General features: G+C 29.6%; 1 protein-coding gene across 1 annotated transcript in view; it reads right to left on the reverse strand.

Moving 5' to 3' along the window:
• Nucleotides 1-15,950, reverse strand: part of LOC106679760 (rho guanine nucleotide exchange factor 12) — a gene marked incomplete in the record, with an annotated part of 158,134 nt that overhangs the window by 8,928 nt on the left and 133,256 nt on the right. The window contains 1 exon segment of the mRNA XM_067051400.1: nucleotides 14,419-14,478. Within this exon segment, the coding sequence (XP_066907501.1) occupies nucleotides 14,419-14,478 (60 nt within the window).

Below are 15,950 nucleotides of genomic sequence, written 5' to 3' on the forward strand. Positions count from 1 at the left end.
AAAAAAAAAAACTATTTATTGTCCGAAGTTTCTCACCACTTTGTAGGGCATCATCAGGGCTGTTCAAGATGATACCTTTACAGACTTTGACAATAAATCTAAGTAATAAAGTGTAGTGATTTATTGTCAAAGTTTGAGCCCGTGGTTCAGTCTGTTAGGCCTAGGTCTATCGTTCTGAGATCTACGGGCGGTGCCGATTCGAATCTGGCCTGATGGCGTTGACTTTTTCATTAAGCGGCAGCTCTACAAAATGAAAAACTTGACTCCCCCTACCCCCCACATGGTTAGAATAGGTTGGTCACCTGTCGATAACTAGGCAAACATCATGACAAGCCTTTAAAAAAATGTTGAAGCTCAATAGATCTATTTTATTATTATAAATAAATAAAAACGGTCTAAAGCCAAGTACTCAAAATATACATAAAAGGTTAATAATAATGGTTTAAGAACATGAGACCATTTGGTTTTTTGGAATTATTAAATTTATCTTAAATTAGCTTCTTCACACATGAAATTATGAAACTACTTCGTTAAAAATTAACTAAAACAAATCAGGAATACTTTTTTGAAGCTTAAAAGTATGAATCTTAAGAGTACTAAAATAATAAATAATAGGAAGAATCAATACTTCAGAAGAGGAGTTTTATTTTAGGCCGCTTTTACTAACCATAATTTTCTCCACTTAATTTTTTTTTATAGCTGATAAAGGCTTTACGGGCAAAAAAGTAAGTTTTATTTTTAATTATACTAATTATTATACTCTAAATGCTCAAAAAATTTCAGTTTTGTAATATTCATGAACGTCCGAAAAATTAATGATACAGATTCCACACACATAATTACCACTAGATGTCGAGACGAATCATCTCTAAATTTCCTAATAAGTTTGTAATGCCGGAATGTAAAAGATGTATAAATTTAAATAATAATAATAATGTGGTGAACCACTATATTAAGAACAACGGTTATTAGTGTATTTTTAAGGTTAGTGTATTATTATGGTAAGTAAACGACAGACTTTTCCCTAATTAGGGGTACCCACTATATGAGCCTGGGTAGGCCCCAGAACCCACAGGGTTGACTCACGTCTACAGAAACAGAATAAATAATTATTTGCAAAAGCCGGATTCCAACACGGGTACTAGGAGTTGGTAGCACAGCGCCTTACCACTGTGCCTCCATAGACTCGGCCTCATGACAAGAACGATTCGTTCGTTTTATTATTAATGAAAGCCGTAAAGCTTTTGATCAGCTATCTCACGGTATTAGAGCTTTCATCACATGCTTAAGTACACATTTATGGACTCTGCGTAAACTCTTCTAATACTACTTATTTTTAATGTTTTGCTGGTTCGTCAATTTGTGCATACACAGTTAGATATTAAAGTCGGTATCAGATACTATATGATTAGATTTTTTCCGTATCGACAAAAATGGTTAAGAAAAACAACTTATTTATCTTCAAATACATCATCGATGATCTCTAAAAAGGGCTAATTCACGAAACTGAGGGCTTCGTATTCTCAACTTTTCGTAAGAAATCATTGATACAAAGTTGTATTACTATGTGAAATATAATTAGAGTAATACCAGGTTCTGGAAAACATACAACATATTTATTCATGAGTATTTCACGCAATAAGAAATTTCTAAAACAGGTGCAAAAAATAAGCTCTTCTGAACATAGTTGGATTCACTAATGTTCCAGAACATCGAAGATGTATTTATATACATATACAATTAAATCTTAGTTCTGTTAATTTTTTTTTTAATTTAAAATTCTAATCAAAATACATTCCACATATAAACGTTTGGGGATTTCGTCCCGTTTTCATGTAATTACATTATTCTAATTACATACATTAATCTTGTACTACAAAATACATTGTTAAAAGTTTCAATAATCCATCTAATTTTTAAGCTTCTCTAGTATATATTTTTTTTACACATCTATTCTGTTCACAAGGACTTAATTGAATAATTTGGATAAATTGTTTCCATTTATTTAATACATATGTAATTAAGATTATATATGGCCTCATAATTAAACCAATAAGGAAGGATCCCTGAACTTCGAGCCCCTGACCATCTAACTTTCGAAATAGAGGCACTTAATTCGATAAACTGCTAGACCGACCGACATCTATCTATCATAACTGTCATTATCAATTTATAAAAATAATTAACATAAATATATTAATTCAATTTACTAGTTGTGTATATTAGTATACAGTTGTAAATAACAACATATAAATTATTTTAAAAAAACACGGTTTCATAACCAGTCTATAAAAATAAAAATGTAAATTCTCGTTTGTGGCTTATCTATTATCTTCAAAAGTTCATTACCGATTAAGACTAGGTCAATTCGAATTTGATATGTGGCTTATCATTGCCTTCAAATAAAGGTAATGTATACTTTGTCGTTATCATCAGAAAGAGGAGGGGGAAATCATGTCTTTGTCACAGCATACAAAACATTTGAAGTATAAATACCCTCGAGAAATAAAGGTTTCCAGTCGACCTAGGAAAAAGGTGCAAACAAATGCATCCCTCCGGTTGTTAGTGGTTTATAAAACGGAACGAAGCAAAGAAAAAAACCAAGACAGGGTCGTACATGTTATCAGTACTGAGGACGAACATATATATGGCTACTGGAGGACAATAAAGGGAGAAGGGGGTAAAGGAAACAATCTAGGTTAATCTAAGCCTAGGAAGGCAAACTGATGTGGCCGAGCAAGCTCCGTAATTGGACCACAATGTGCCTGATCCGACACAGCCATCAAATTGCCTCATCTGTTGATCCCTCTTCCAGTTACCTCATCATCAAGCACAACCCGCATCAATATATTCCACACTCCAAATATTAGCTCCTGCCTTTGGGGAATAGAGGATCAAAGGGTAATGAGGCATCAGGTGTACCCAACAGCCTTTGAAGCACATTAACAGAAAAATAACAATGCTAATGATGGCATCTTTAAAGAAGGGAGGATAAAAGTTCTAATAAAACATTAAAAGCGTGGATTGGACAATGAAGGTTCAATTTTGAAAACACAGAATGCTCATAAGGTAGGAACTCAATTTTAAACAATAAATTAACATAAAACCCAATGTTTTAAAATATTAGTAGCATAAATTTGTAAAAATGGTATAATTTATGATTTTCTTCAGTTAATTTTATGAGGTGCTAATCTTTTATAACTTATTATTATAAAATCACATAAAAAGAATTAAAGAGACTCAAACTCAAAACATATATATGAGATGGAACTAATACTAGAAACAATATTAGAACTTAATAATGGTCTTTTTATGGCTGACCGTAAATTAAATGTGAGGAAAAGATGGTCTGGTGTGCGGTCATTTTATTTATTCCGACGTTTCGAGCTGAATCTCAGGCATTCATCAGGGAAGAAAAAAAGACATAACAACCATAATATGGTTGAATTTCGGTGAAAACTGAGTTCGGTGAAATTCCTCGGAAGTTCCTCTCAGCCAAGTCCAATGGAGTCACTGACCAACCCGGGATGTTGGAGGGTGTGATGTAGCACTGCACGCCCTACCCACACACTTCTTAGTTCACAATAACAGTCATGGATCCTACTGAGGTATAACGCTCATTGTCCGGAAATAAACTAGTAACTCGTTCGGGTCTTTGGGTGGGGACTGACAGTTTCAGGGGATTCATGCCGCAAATTCAAAATTAGAGATTTAAGTATAGAGACGTGGAAAGTAAGAAGTTTGGCCCGGTAAATATAATTTAGTTTATAGCATTGCGGCGTATAATATGGGGGTGTAAAGTTTTAGGGCTTAGTAACGAGAACGATCCCTAAAATGATAAACACTGAACAAACTGGTAAACGTCTGAGGAGTAGATGATAGGATTGCGTTAAAACTGATTTAGTAGAATTAGGTTTGGAGGGGCTTCACTGGAAAGACGTATGTAGAGCACAATTAGAGGTATCGGAATCGAACTTTTGGGTTCGTTAAGCTTTTATTATTATTATTATTCCGTTACTTTGTTCTTTTTCACTCCAGATTAAAGGTAACCACTTTATGAGACTGTGGAGACCCCAGGGCTCCAGAACCCATAGGATTGACTCACGGCTACAGTAACAGACTGTATATAATGATATTTACTCCTTTTTTTGTTTTCCCCCTGATAAAAACATGATATTTAGACTGAAACATCGGCACAAATAAAATAATCCTCAATTATTTGTCTTAATTATTGCTCTATTGAACCCACTACCAATCACATTTTCCTACATAAAATGTCATAAAGGGTTTTCCGGGTTTACAAGTTGTTGCTTAAACAACAAAATGCGTCTGCTATGACAGCCTAATATATGAGAATTGCTGGAACGAACGGTATTCAACTGTGAAAACCAGTCAATAAACATTTCGAGTTTTGTTCCTATCAGCTAAGGTGTGTGATAAATATGTCAATGTTAACTGAATAATCCAAAACAATACTTATTTATCAAGGCGACTTTTTGCTATTTTCAGGTAATCCATCTATGTTTTGGTTGCAAACGCAGGTAATCGTCAGTTTATCAAAAAAAGAAACGGCCTCTGTCTGGTTGATTTTTAATGAAATGGTTCTTTTGAAGTATTGAAATTCAAATTCAAAGTGAAACGAGGAGAAATTAACAAGTGTGAATTACCTGACTCATCCATCATTCTTCACAAATCTCATCAACTGACTACATGTTTAAAAAATTTAAAATGAAAAAATAACAATTTCATTTTTAAAGTTTATAAATTCAGAAAGTTTTAGTTCATATTCAGAAGACATAGGAAACAGATTCCGAATGAAACTAATTAAATGTTTAAAATATTTAGGTATGACATGAACTGGCAAATTCAAGAATGAGAGGCAGATACAGGGCTCGAAAACCAAACAATAGGACCTACACAAAAAGAAGGGTCCATTTTGCATTAACAAAACATTCAAATGGACATTATCGGAATGGCTTTATGTTGTCATCCCAATGATAATGACACTTAATCAGTTCGATATTTATCCCGCCCTACCGACGATCCCACCGTCCTTCACTCAGCTACAATCCCATCCTTTTATTACCGATCAGCGCGAAAGTATGGAAGTTTCCTATCGTGTAGTAGTCTGTTTTCCCCGTAGATTTTTCACAATTCGAACTGGATATTTTACTCACAACTTAATTATATAATACAGTCCTTCCCCCCCTTAGGAAATACGACTACTATACACAACCGAAAGAAAGAGAGGTGGGATAGAATTAGAAATTCAAAGTTCAATGCATTTTATTCAAATACAACATAATATTCAAAATTTTATATATACAATAGAGAAAATTAAACCCAATGCATATAAATATATCTATATCAGGCTTCACTATGACCATCATATTAACCGATTTATGAGTACTTCGCTAATAAATACTTAAACTAATCCGATATAAAGAAATTGAAATATCAGCAACTCTTAAGTCATGACGTTTGGTAAACAATCAATTATATTATCACTAAAGGTACATATAGTTTTTCAACAATAATGATAAAAAATCTAGAACATATAAATGATCTACTTAATAAAAATATCAACATTAAGAAACCATATAGTAAAATAGAAATAGATAATGAATTAAATAGAACTTTTATCTTGAGCAATAATTTTGGTAAAGAATTTAAATACTATCTTAATTCCTCGAAACATTGAAAAATTGAATTAAATAAATTTGGTAGAGAATCTTATAAATGTAAATATTCCAAATAATGTAATAATTTTTCTAAGTCTTGGTGACAATGTGAATTTATTTCCTAACGATATTAGGAGACATGTTATTATAATGATAAATGATTTAGAAATAATATTAAAAGATTGATGATGCCGTTTTTCAATTTCAGGCGCTTTTTAAATATTGCTCTATCTTAAAGTCTCTCCTTCCCGTTTTAAGCTAATATTTCAAAAGTGATTTAGAGCCGTCGCTCTCCGGGAATTTAGCGGGGCGGGTCCGGCGGGGAAGGATTGCCTTTTTTTTAGTTTTATGATCTCCTATTGTGAGATTGTGACGAATCGTACCGTACATCGACCAACCTACTCGCTGTAATTGTCCGTTTGAAAAGTCAGATAAGTAAGGCTACCATAGAAGGCGGGAGTGGCGGGTTTGTTGCTGTTTTTCAATACATGTGACAATCACAAAAATAGCCTGAGAAATAATATAACCAGGAAAATAGGAAATTTAAAATCTAGAAAAACACAAAAAAGATAAAAATAATAATAATATTCAAAAACTTTTTAACAAAGGGAAAAAATATTTAGAATCATTAATTAAATTCAAAAAGAATAATCCACAAATTTTAATTGTGAAATCTGACAAAACAAACAAAATTGCTATAATAAATAGGAAAGAATATGATAGTAAAATGGAAATGATACAGAATGAGGAACGCATATACAGGAAACTTAAGACGAACTCGCTGCCAGATATTAATAAACAAATAAAAACATTATGTTGAAAAACTGCACAAAAACAAAATAATTTATTTATGGTAAGGTTAAGAAAAGTTTGGTAAATAAATTCAAGTTCAACTCATTTTGATCAACGTAATATTCAAAATTTTATATACACAATAGAGAATATCAAACCCAATGCATATAAATATGTCTATACCAGCTTCATTACCACCATCATATTACCGAATATAAGTGTATTTATATATGTGATATAATGAAATTGAAATATCAGCAACTCTTACGTCATGACGTTTGGTAAATAATCAATTATATTATACTATCACTAAAGCTACATTAATTTTTTGAACAATAATGATAAAAACCTAGAAAAACATAAATGATCTGAAGCTAAAATAGTATTGTTATATACACGTAAGTTAACAATACTGAAAACGGAGATGTATCAATGATCTGAAATCTGTTTAAAAAAAAAGAAAAGTGGATATCTTAGTTGTCTTAATAACAATCACGATTTGTTATAAATTTACTAAGGCTAAATCAATGATAATGATTCTTAATATGTGGAGTAGAATTAATGAAGTACCAAATACGCTCCTTAAGTAAACTTACTTGATCTATTCATGAAACTTTGTAATAACATTTCGAATAGAAAAGTGGAAAGGGTTAATAACAATTTTTATGAGAGATGGGATTTAATGTTTTAATAAAATACCAGTGTTGGTACAAGTGACATATCTTTCTTGAGTATTCTTTTTTATACACTAATCTAATGGGAACAAAACCAAATCGAAATGAAAGCTCTAAAATTTTATAGTTTATTGTAGAAGAAAATTTATATATTTCTATTATTAATTAGTTTTTTTTCGCTAATAATTATAAATCTAAGCATTTTACAAACATAAAATTGATTAAAAAATTATAAGAGGTAAAATTTCCTTTATAAATGCATATATTTTATTTTTGTCCAACCAACAACGTCGCTAGAGCGCGAAAAAGAGCGCTTTGCAGTTCTGCGTGAAAACGAAAAAAAAAAAAATCACTTTTAAGTGCCAGTGTTTAAGACATTAGTAAAATAGTTTCAGATATATGAAGTTCATACTAGGGCACAATTAAACACTAAGGAGGAGGTTTCATAGTTTCACTAGCAGATATACGAAATATATAGTGAGGGTAATTAATACGATTGTGAAAAATTTCGAATTCGACTTTTCCATGGAAATACACGTTTTGAAGTCCCCTGAGTCCAAATTACCTAATCTTGTAAAATAGTATATTTGTCAGTGGATGTGAATAACCTAGCTCAAAAACGATAAGTCAAGTCAGTTTTTTTTTATTATTTTTTTTTTTTTTTTACCGATCCCTCTAAAAAAACAGAAGACAATTAATTAGTGAATTTATTATGTGAGAAAGGAATAAATCGTATTGGGTATTACATTTTACTACCTTTGGTATTTTAAGGTTACCTGTAATGTTTATTTATTATTTGTGAAATGTCCATTCTAAATGGTCCTATTATTAAGAAAGAATCCGGAGGTGAGGGGCCACCTCTCTCAAGTCAGTTAAGTGTGAAACTGAAATTATATATTTTGAAAAGGTACGTGATATCTCTGAGAGGCAACAGTAACTTTTTCGATAAAATTGACTAATTTTTTTTTTTTTTTTTTAACAGATTTCAGATCATTGATAGATCTCCATTTTCAGTACAGTTGACTTACATATATCACATTTTAATTGAACTCGGCATGAAAATTTAAAATTAAATAGTTTTGAATATCAGCTCAGGTTATCTTCATTGAAATAGTGTGAAAGGGCTTAAATAACTAATTTTAAAAAATCTTCTTTTAAAGTACTATTAATTTTGTTTATTTGAAATGATAATTTTTTCTCATTTTTAGCAATAATAAACAATTATTAAATACACTATATTAAAAAAAATTATGAATGACTATATAAGAAAAGAGAAATAATAGTCAGGAGATTTAAATGGGAAATTCGAAGGTTTTAAATAATTATCTTTTGTTAAACTGTTAAATTATTGGCAGGAACAAAATTATTCGTTAGTCACACCTAGAGAAATCTTAAAATATGGATTTTTATAGTAATAATATATAGTGTTATTTATTATTATTATTAAGAAGGCCTATTAACATTATTATTAAGGGGAAAAATAATCAAGAAATATGCGTCAATCGTACCAAAACTATTAGTTCATAAAAAATAGCCATATTTGTCACCTCTCTTCCACAAGATATCTCCATATGAATTGGTACGGACTTTTTTTTTTTTTTAATTTCATAATAAATGTAATTTTTATAAAATGTTTCATCCTGTCCTTTTTACCTCCATTAACTCACAAGGAAATAATTTGTCGATGAATAATATACCTTCTTCAAAAATCGTATTGGTCAGATACCACATGGCCTTCACGATTTTTCAGAAAATTATTTATTTTTCTAATTTTCATTGACTTAGAGCAATGCCCATCTCTGTAACATTAATATTTAAAACATGATCATGTTGCTGATAAATATTCGTAAGACACAGGCTTTGTTGCTATGGAGATCTTACTAACTCAAAGACCGGTCATCCCATCCAGTTTACAGGATAATCCTCCACGATTATTTTGTTATCATTTATTCTGCTGGCTTTGAAGCCATCTTTACCGATAACTATAATTTTTTGCATGAGAGCAAGTTCCAGGACAAAATAGGTGACCCCTTTTTTCCAGGTGACATCAGAATGTACTTGGTTAGCATTTTTATTTAGTTGCATGCTGATAAGAAGCATATAATAGAGAAACCTTTTCTTTAAGAGGAATATTTCTAATGCATATTCTCACTTTTTAATTTAGCAAGAGAATGCATTGATGTAATAGACAAAAAGAGGGAGAGTTTAGTCTACAAAGAAGATATCAACAAATTCTTCCCACTCAGTAAAACATTAACATAACAGAGATGCAAATAGTGGGACAAAAAAGGTTTTTTCATTGAACTCACTCCATTTTCGAAAACATTAAATAAGTCAATATACTTGAATAACACTAATTTTATATAGGCCTTTTTATTAAAAAAATCATATATTAAGTAAACAAAAAAAATTTAAACAACAAAATTAGTAAACAATTTAAGGACATTTGCAATCCCAAAGTGTCAGTAAAGCAAAGAATAAATCTGTGATCTAGTGGGAGTTCTTTTATTTATTAATATTTTAATATCTATAAAAATACAAAGGGTTATTCAGTCTAATTAATTATAACCTATAATTAATTTATATTCTGATTCCAAAATAAAATATATTAAACTAAACAGCACAATTAACAAAGAATATTTATGAAGTGAGATATACATGAAATGATGTGTGATTGCAAAGGTAATACCAATTAATACATTTTATTTATGATCAGTATGATTTATGAAGTAAAAGAACAACGAACTAAACTATTCATTTTTTGTTTTGACTGCCGTCAAAATAGCCCTGAAGAAGCCCTGCAACGTGGGGCGAAACGTTGGCTCATTAAAATAGTATATTTCTACTATTTGAGTTTTTTTTTTTACCGCACCCGGACCATATTCCTTTCATATTCATTTTTTGTTTCCTTTCAATTACTGAACTTTTCAAACATAAGTTCTCACACATAAGTTTCAAAACGTGAGGTAAAGAAAATTGTAATTAAGGTTAAAAAAAATGAGCTCCTAGTCCTTCCAGTATAATATCTAAACAAATCATTGTTTTTTTTAAATCTGTTAAATAACTTACAATTATCATTAAATTAATCTCACTTTAATTAAAAAGTTGTGAATCTTCACCACAGTCATATTTTATTAAAAATGAGGGTTGAAGATTAGAATTTTATTCATAAAATCATTAAATTTTTCACCAGTGAGCTTTATAAATTTATATTTATATTTCTTAATATATTAAAAACAGCTGGATTGATTTAAGTACTAATTTTCTTAAAGACCATTTCCATTAACAAGCTACCACAAGAAAAAAAATTGTTTTTTGGAAATTGATTGCTGAGATGATTGAAAACAAAAAATTCTAATAGATGTAATGAGTATCTCCCACATTTTCATGGGATCTTTGTTACAGAGTTCTTAAGATGTTTTAGGATAAGTTCTATATGGAACATTTATAATGAAAGTTAGCCCATAAAAACTTTTAAAATACCTTTTTTTTTAAAGGTAAAACATAAAAGTTGGTGCATAAATTATTATGAGTTATTAGGAAAAAACTATAAGTCATAATAAGAACTTTAATTAATAGAATTACGTAAGTTATTTTACAACACTGTCTATTATCACTGTAATTATTTTCAATACTCAAATATTAATTTTTTTTTTTTTCATTTTCTTGTATCGTCAGTCATATTCAGTACAAATGACAGGAATGTTAAGGTCATACCGAAGAGAATGTAAATGTTTAGGGAGATACAAAAAGATTCAATACTCAATTTGTTAACTAGTACCACATGATTATGGCACAATTGTTTCCTTCATCAACATTGAGTGGGCAGCTAGAAAAATCAATCTAGTAGTGAAACAAAAAAAAATATATATGTGGGTCATTGGACCAATCATATATGGAGTTGTTGGAGGAAATCTAATGAACACATACAGATTGGAGCATACCAATATTCCGAGTGGATAGTTTTGCCAACCTGGAATCTGAAATATATCCAAGGAATGATCTCAGTCAGTAGAAGAGTAGAAGAATTTGGTCAGAAATTTTGAAAATGTCAGTTCTTATGTTAACCTCTCCTAGAACATGAAGGGTAGATTTATCTCCCATTAGGCCTAACTAAGGCTATGCAAGACTCTCACCCGCCCTGTTCTTATATACAGAACAGAAACTTAGTTTTTCAATGAAAACAGTTGAGAATTGGCTCAGTATATTTAAAAGGAGAATATTGAGAAGGATTTACTATCCAAGAGAGAATATCTTGCAAAAGACGAGCCAATAAGGATGAATTTTAAATAAGTTATGAATGTGAAAAAAACATGTGTGGTAAGGTTCGTTAACCTAGGGAGATTCTTTGGGTCAGTCATATAACAAAGATGAACAACACAGAAATTCCTCAAAACTTATGAAAGAGATCGTTCATCAGACATAAAGAGTCGGAAGGCCATGGCTAGATGGAAAGGTAAAAAATTCTAGACTACTTCTAACCATAAGAAATTGGATAGGTACAGCACAAGAAAGAGTCTAGCAAAAGAGCCTAGTTGGATCAGGCCTAAATTTTGTAATGGATTGCTCTAACATCATGTTGTAGTGCTCCATAAACATTTTTATTTATTATTTTTGTTTTTGAGTAATGAAGATCTTGTAATTTTGCTCATAAATACCCAGTATGGATTTCTGTTATCAAAAATTAAACAACAACATTAGAAAGAGCATCATATTTCCTTAAGGCATAAGTCATATTCATGAATTAAGTTTGAACTTCAAAAATATGAAAATAAACATTTCTGAAAACATTATCTTGCATCCACGATGAAGTTGGTATTTAAATAAAATTTACTTAGTTCTATTAAATAACTGTCAACAATAGTTACAATCAAGTGTAAATACTATGACAAAGTAGAACTGTAGTCAGGGAACAGAGGAAGAAAAAGGGGCCTTCAAAACATAAAGTAATTTTAAATTTTTCTGTTTTTTTAAGGATAGTCCATACAGTGTTGACTAAAATGACAAAAATGACACAAAGGGCTCTTCCATGTAAGCCTGATTACCAAAAGAAGAGTTCCTAGAAAGCAGTGGATCCAGAATGTGAAGGAGGAAATGAAAGCAACAGAATGGCATGAGGTAGGAAAGAAGAAAAGGGCTTCTGGGCAGAATTTATGGTGTGATAAATATTTGTTCTAACTAAAACCAAGGTTTCAGCTATGCATGCACCTTTTATTATGGATGTAAAATGTTTGTTTGTTTTTTTCAAAATTCATCTAAACCCAATTGCACAAGGCACTTATCGTTTCTGTAAAATAAAAAATTGTCTACAATTTGTGTATCTCTTCTTTTGATTTTTTTTTTCTTTAAGTTAATTAATTCCATGATATACTGAACATTTAAATGTGGAATTTTTAGTTCATAACGCCATCCTAGTTAGTTTCTGTATTTGCATGTGAACATTAAATAATAAAATGTCAGTCAGCATTTACTCAGAAAATTAATTCAAAAGCAAGAGCTGCTTCATGTTATTTCTTGGAAGAAGATGGCCCAGCTAGAAGTATTCAGGCATCAAAGAAGGATTAGAGATAGAAGAGAGAGAGAATTGAGATAACAATTGTTAATTCACTATCACGCCAACAACTTTATTAAATAATTAAATCACATAATGGACATATTTTTTTTTACATAGTTAAAAAGTTTTTAATAAATAGTTTTAAAACATATAAGAATTTATTTAGCTAGTTTTCCTTTTATGAAATATTCGATTATTGTACTACCAACAAAAATTGGGAAATGCAGATTCTTTATCCAGTATTTGCACAGGTAAACAGCCAAACCATATTGCTTTAAAACCCATAAAACTATTTTTCCTGTATAAATTTCTTATCTCATAACAAGCTAACAAGAGAGAAAGATCCACAGATTGTTTTTATAGCAGTTGAAGATGCAAAAAACAGTATGAAGCAATATCAGAGTTGGCCAGTATTTTAGGGGATAAAGTATAAAGAGTATAGGTATTCTGTATTTTAAAAAACATAATACAGAAAAATATTTTGTATCTTTAAACAGAACAATAAAAATAATAATTTGTATTTCTTTTCTTACATTCCAAATACTTTTACAGCATAATAATTAGGAGTTAATATACACAGAAATATATATTAAAAATATAAAATACTGAAAATATTTAATATATGTATATATAGTTGACCATAAAGATTTAAATATAAGTAGATGGTCAGGGTTGCGTTCAAAAAAGAAAAGTTTAAAACTATTTATTCTTCTTTTTTTGACCGCAACCCTGACCATCTACTTATATTTGAAACTATTTAAGTACTTTTTTCTACCAAAATGCATGAGTGAGATTGGTATTCGAAATATTTTTCTTCCAAAATATTTTGAATTTGAAATTGTAATTTAATAAGTATTTTAAGTGAGTTCTGCCCAACTCTTTACAACATAGCTTTAATGAGTTTGTATCGCATAAATACCCATTGAATCGCAGTTTCACCCATTGAATTTAATCTGCTGATAAAAAAAGTAAATGTTTATATTTATTTCCAACATACTTAAGGGAGCAGTACAAAAGCCTAAATATCTTATAATAAATTAACTAAGAGAAAAATGCAATAATATATTGTAAGTGGAAATGCCACAATATTATTTCTAGTAAAAAATGAACCAAAACAAAGAGATTGCTGCCAACTGGAAGGAAATTAAAATATCAAATCAATATGCTGGTGTGAAGTATTGAAATAAAAAATAATCTAATGGTGATGCTAACTACTAAGGTAAAAAATATGATAAGGCATTGTTTTTGAAATACTGGATGGTCAATGTAAATATTCAAGGATAAATGACAGAGAGCTTTTTAAGACCAGCCAAGATGGTTAATAACACAAATAAATAACTCATTCTTAAATAAAAAATATTATGATTTTCTAATTTTATTGAAGCAGGTAACATATATAATAGAAAAAAATAAAACCCTCTTCTCCAGTAGCATTTCTGGGAATGGAAATTTACAACAAAATAAAAATACTTGAAATAAATATTCCAAAATTCTTCTCCTACTTAAATTGAATATAACAAAAGTAATAATCAGTACAACTTCTATCAACAATAACTACTTAGAATAAAACATAAGTTGTTGTGACAATTGATAAATTTCTATAAATAAATGATTATAAAACTATAATGAATAAAGTAAAGATAGAGGGACTTTTTTGGAACTATACCTAACAAGTAGTACATAACAAGTAGTAGTACATAAAAAATTTAAAACTGACCTGATTCATTGTCTGCAGCTAAAGCAGGGTCTTCTTCAAGCAGCCTTTTATTCCTCTCGCCTAAAAAAACAAAATCGAATAAATGAAATACAAACATTTAGACAGTAGCTGTAGCTAAGGTTTGTTGATAAAACAAATGCTGCCAGGTCTATTGACTTATAGAGATAAGAAAATAAACAAGTTTATTACTCTAAAGTAAGTAAATAATCATTATTGAGATAAATGCTAATAACATGAATAAAGTATAATCCTAAACAAGAACAAGCAGTTAGTGGACATTAATATTTCAAAAAAAGAAAAAAGTATAAGATATAAATATCATTACCAGATAAAAATTCTGAGTAGTCAATATCAAAATGTGGTATGATCTCAAAGGACTCATCCCTAGAAATATTTCTAGGCAAAAATACAATTTCAAAAGATTCTTCCCTACACAACATAATCCAACTGTTTATGAAGCAAACTGATTAACTGAACTGGCATTAATGAATTAAAACAGTAACAGCTAAGAATTAATTAGACAAGAATGTTTTCTTCTCTCATTAAAATAATAATTGATTAAGTATGAAGAAATATTTCACAGTACAAGGAGCAACAACAGCACATAAATAAACAGTATTAAGTTTTTCAACAAGTTCCAAATAGAACATGAAAAGGCCCATTTTAACTACATATTATCCTAGTCTACATATGAACATATTTCTCTTTAAAAACAAACAATTTAATTGTTTTTACTATTAGCTATATATCTTATCTATTTTTACTAACAGTTATAATTGAAAAAACTATTCATATTTAAGGGTATTTGTCTGAAGCAATATTACTTCACAATTGCATTTCAACAGTCACTGTTGCCAACCTAAGCTTGTTCTAATACAAAAAATAAAAAATCTAATAATTAATTTATTTCTACAGGCAATATAATTACAGATAAATAAAAATTTATTATAAAATAAATAAATGTCCCCTAGTCCCCCATATTGGAGGCATATATTTGTAAAAATTTTATATATTTATTATATTTTTCACTCCAAATAAGTTTTTTATTCATATTGAATGGAAAAAAATAATTTCAAACTTTTTGCAACATTTAAAAAAATCTATCAAACAATTTTGTGGTTAACAACAAAATTGCAATCAATATTTTTCTTTCACAATTGAAGGGTTTTTTGCAAAAATAAAATAGATCCATTTCCGATAGTTAGTTTGGACTAACTATTTTGTGGAAAAAAAATAATTCATTCATTTTTTAACAGGAATTAGCAAGTTAAATCATGTTATTAAAGAGATGAAACTGCCAGTCTCATTGGTTATTACAATTTTTACAACTATTTATCTCTATAAAGCAATACATATGCTCTTTCACTTCAAGTTTTAAATAAAGAAAATATTTTGATTTTTTTTTTTTAAATAAATTGCTATCATAGAAGCAGATGGAATGTTGACTTAAGGGGTAAAAAAAGAGGTAGCCCTATGGATTAAACTTATGTAGCATCATCTGAATAAATCTAAAGTACCAATGGTAGAAAAAG

This window comes from Halyomorpha halys, unplaced genomic scaffold (assembly GCF_000696795.3).
Source record: "Halyomorpha halys isolate HHAL.00 unplaced genomic scaffold, Hhal_1.1 Scaffold217.1, whole genome shotgun sequence".
In the NCBI taxonomy this organism is placed as follows: Eukaryota; Metazoa; Arthropoda; class Insecta; order Hemiptera; family Pentatomidae; genus Halyomorpha; species Halyomorpha halys.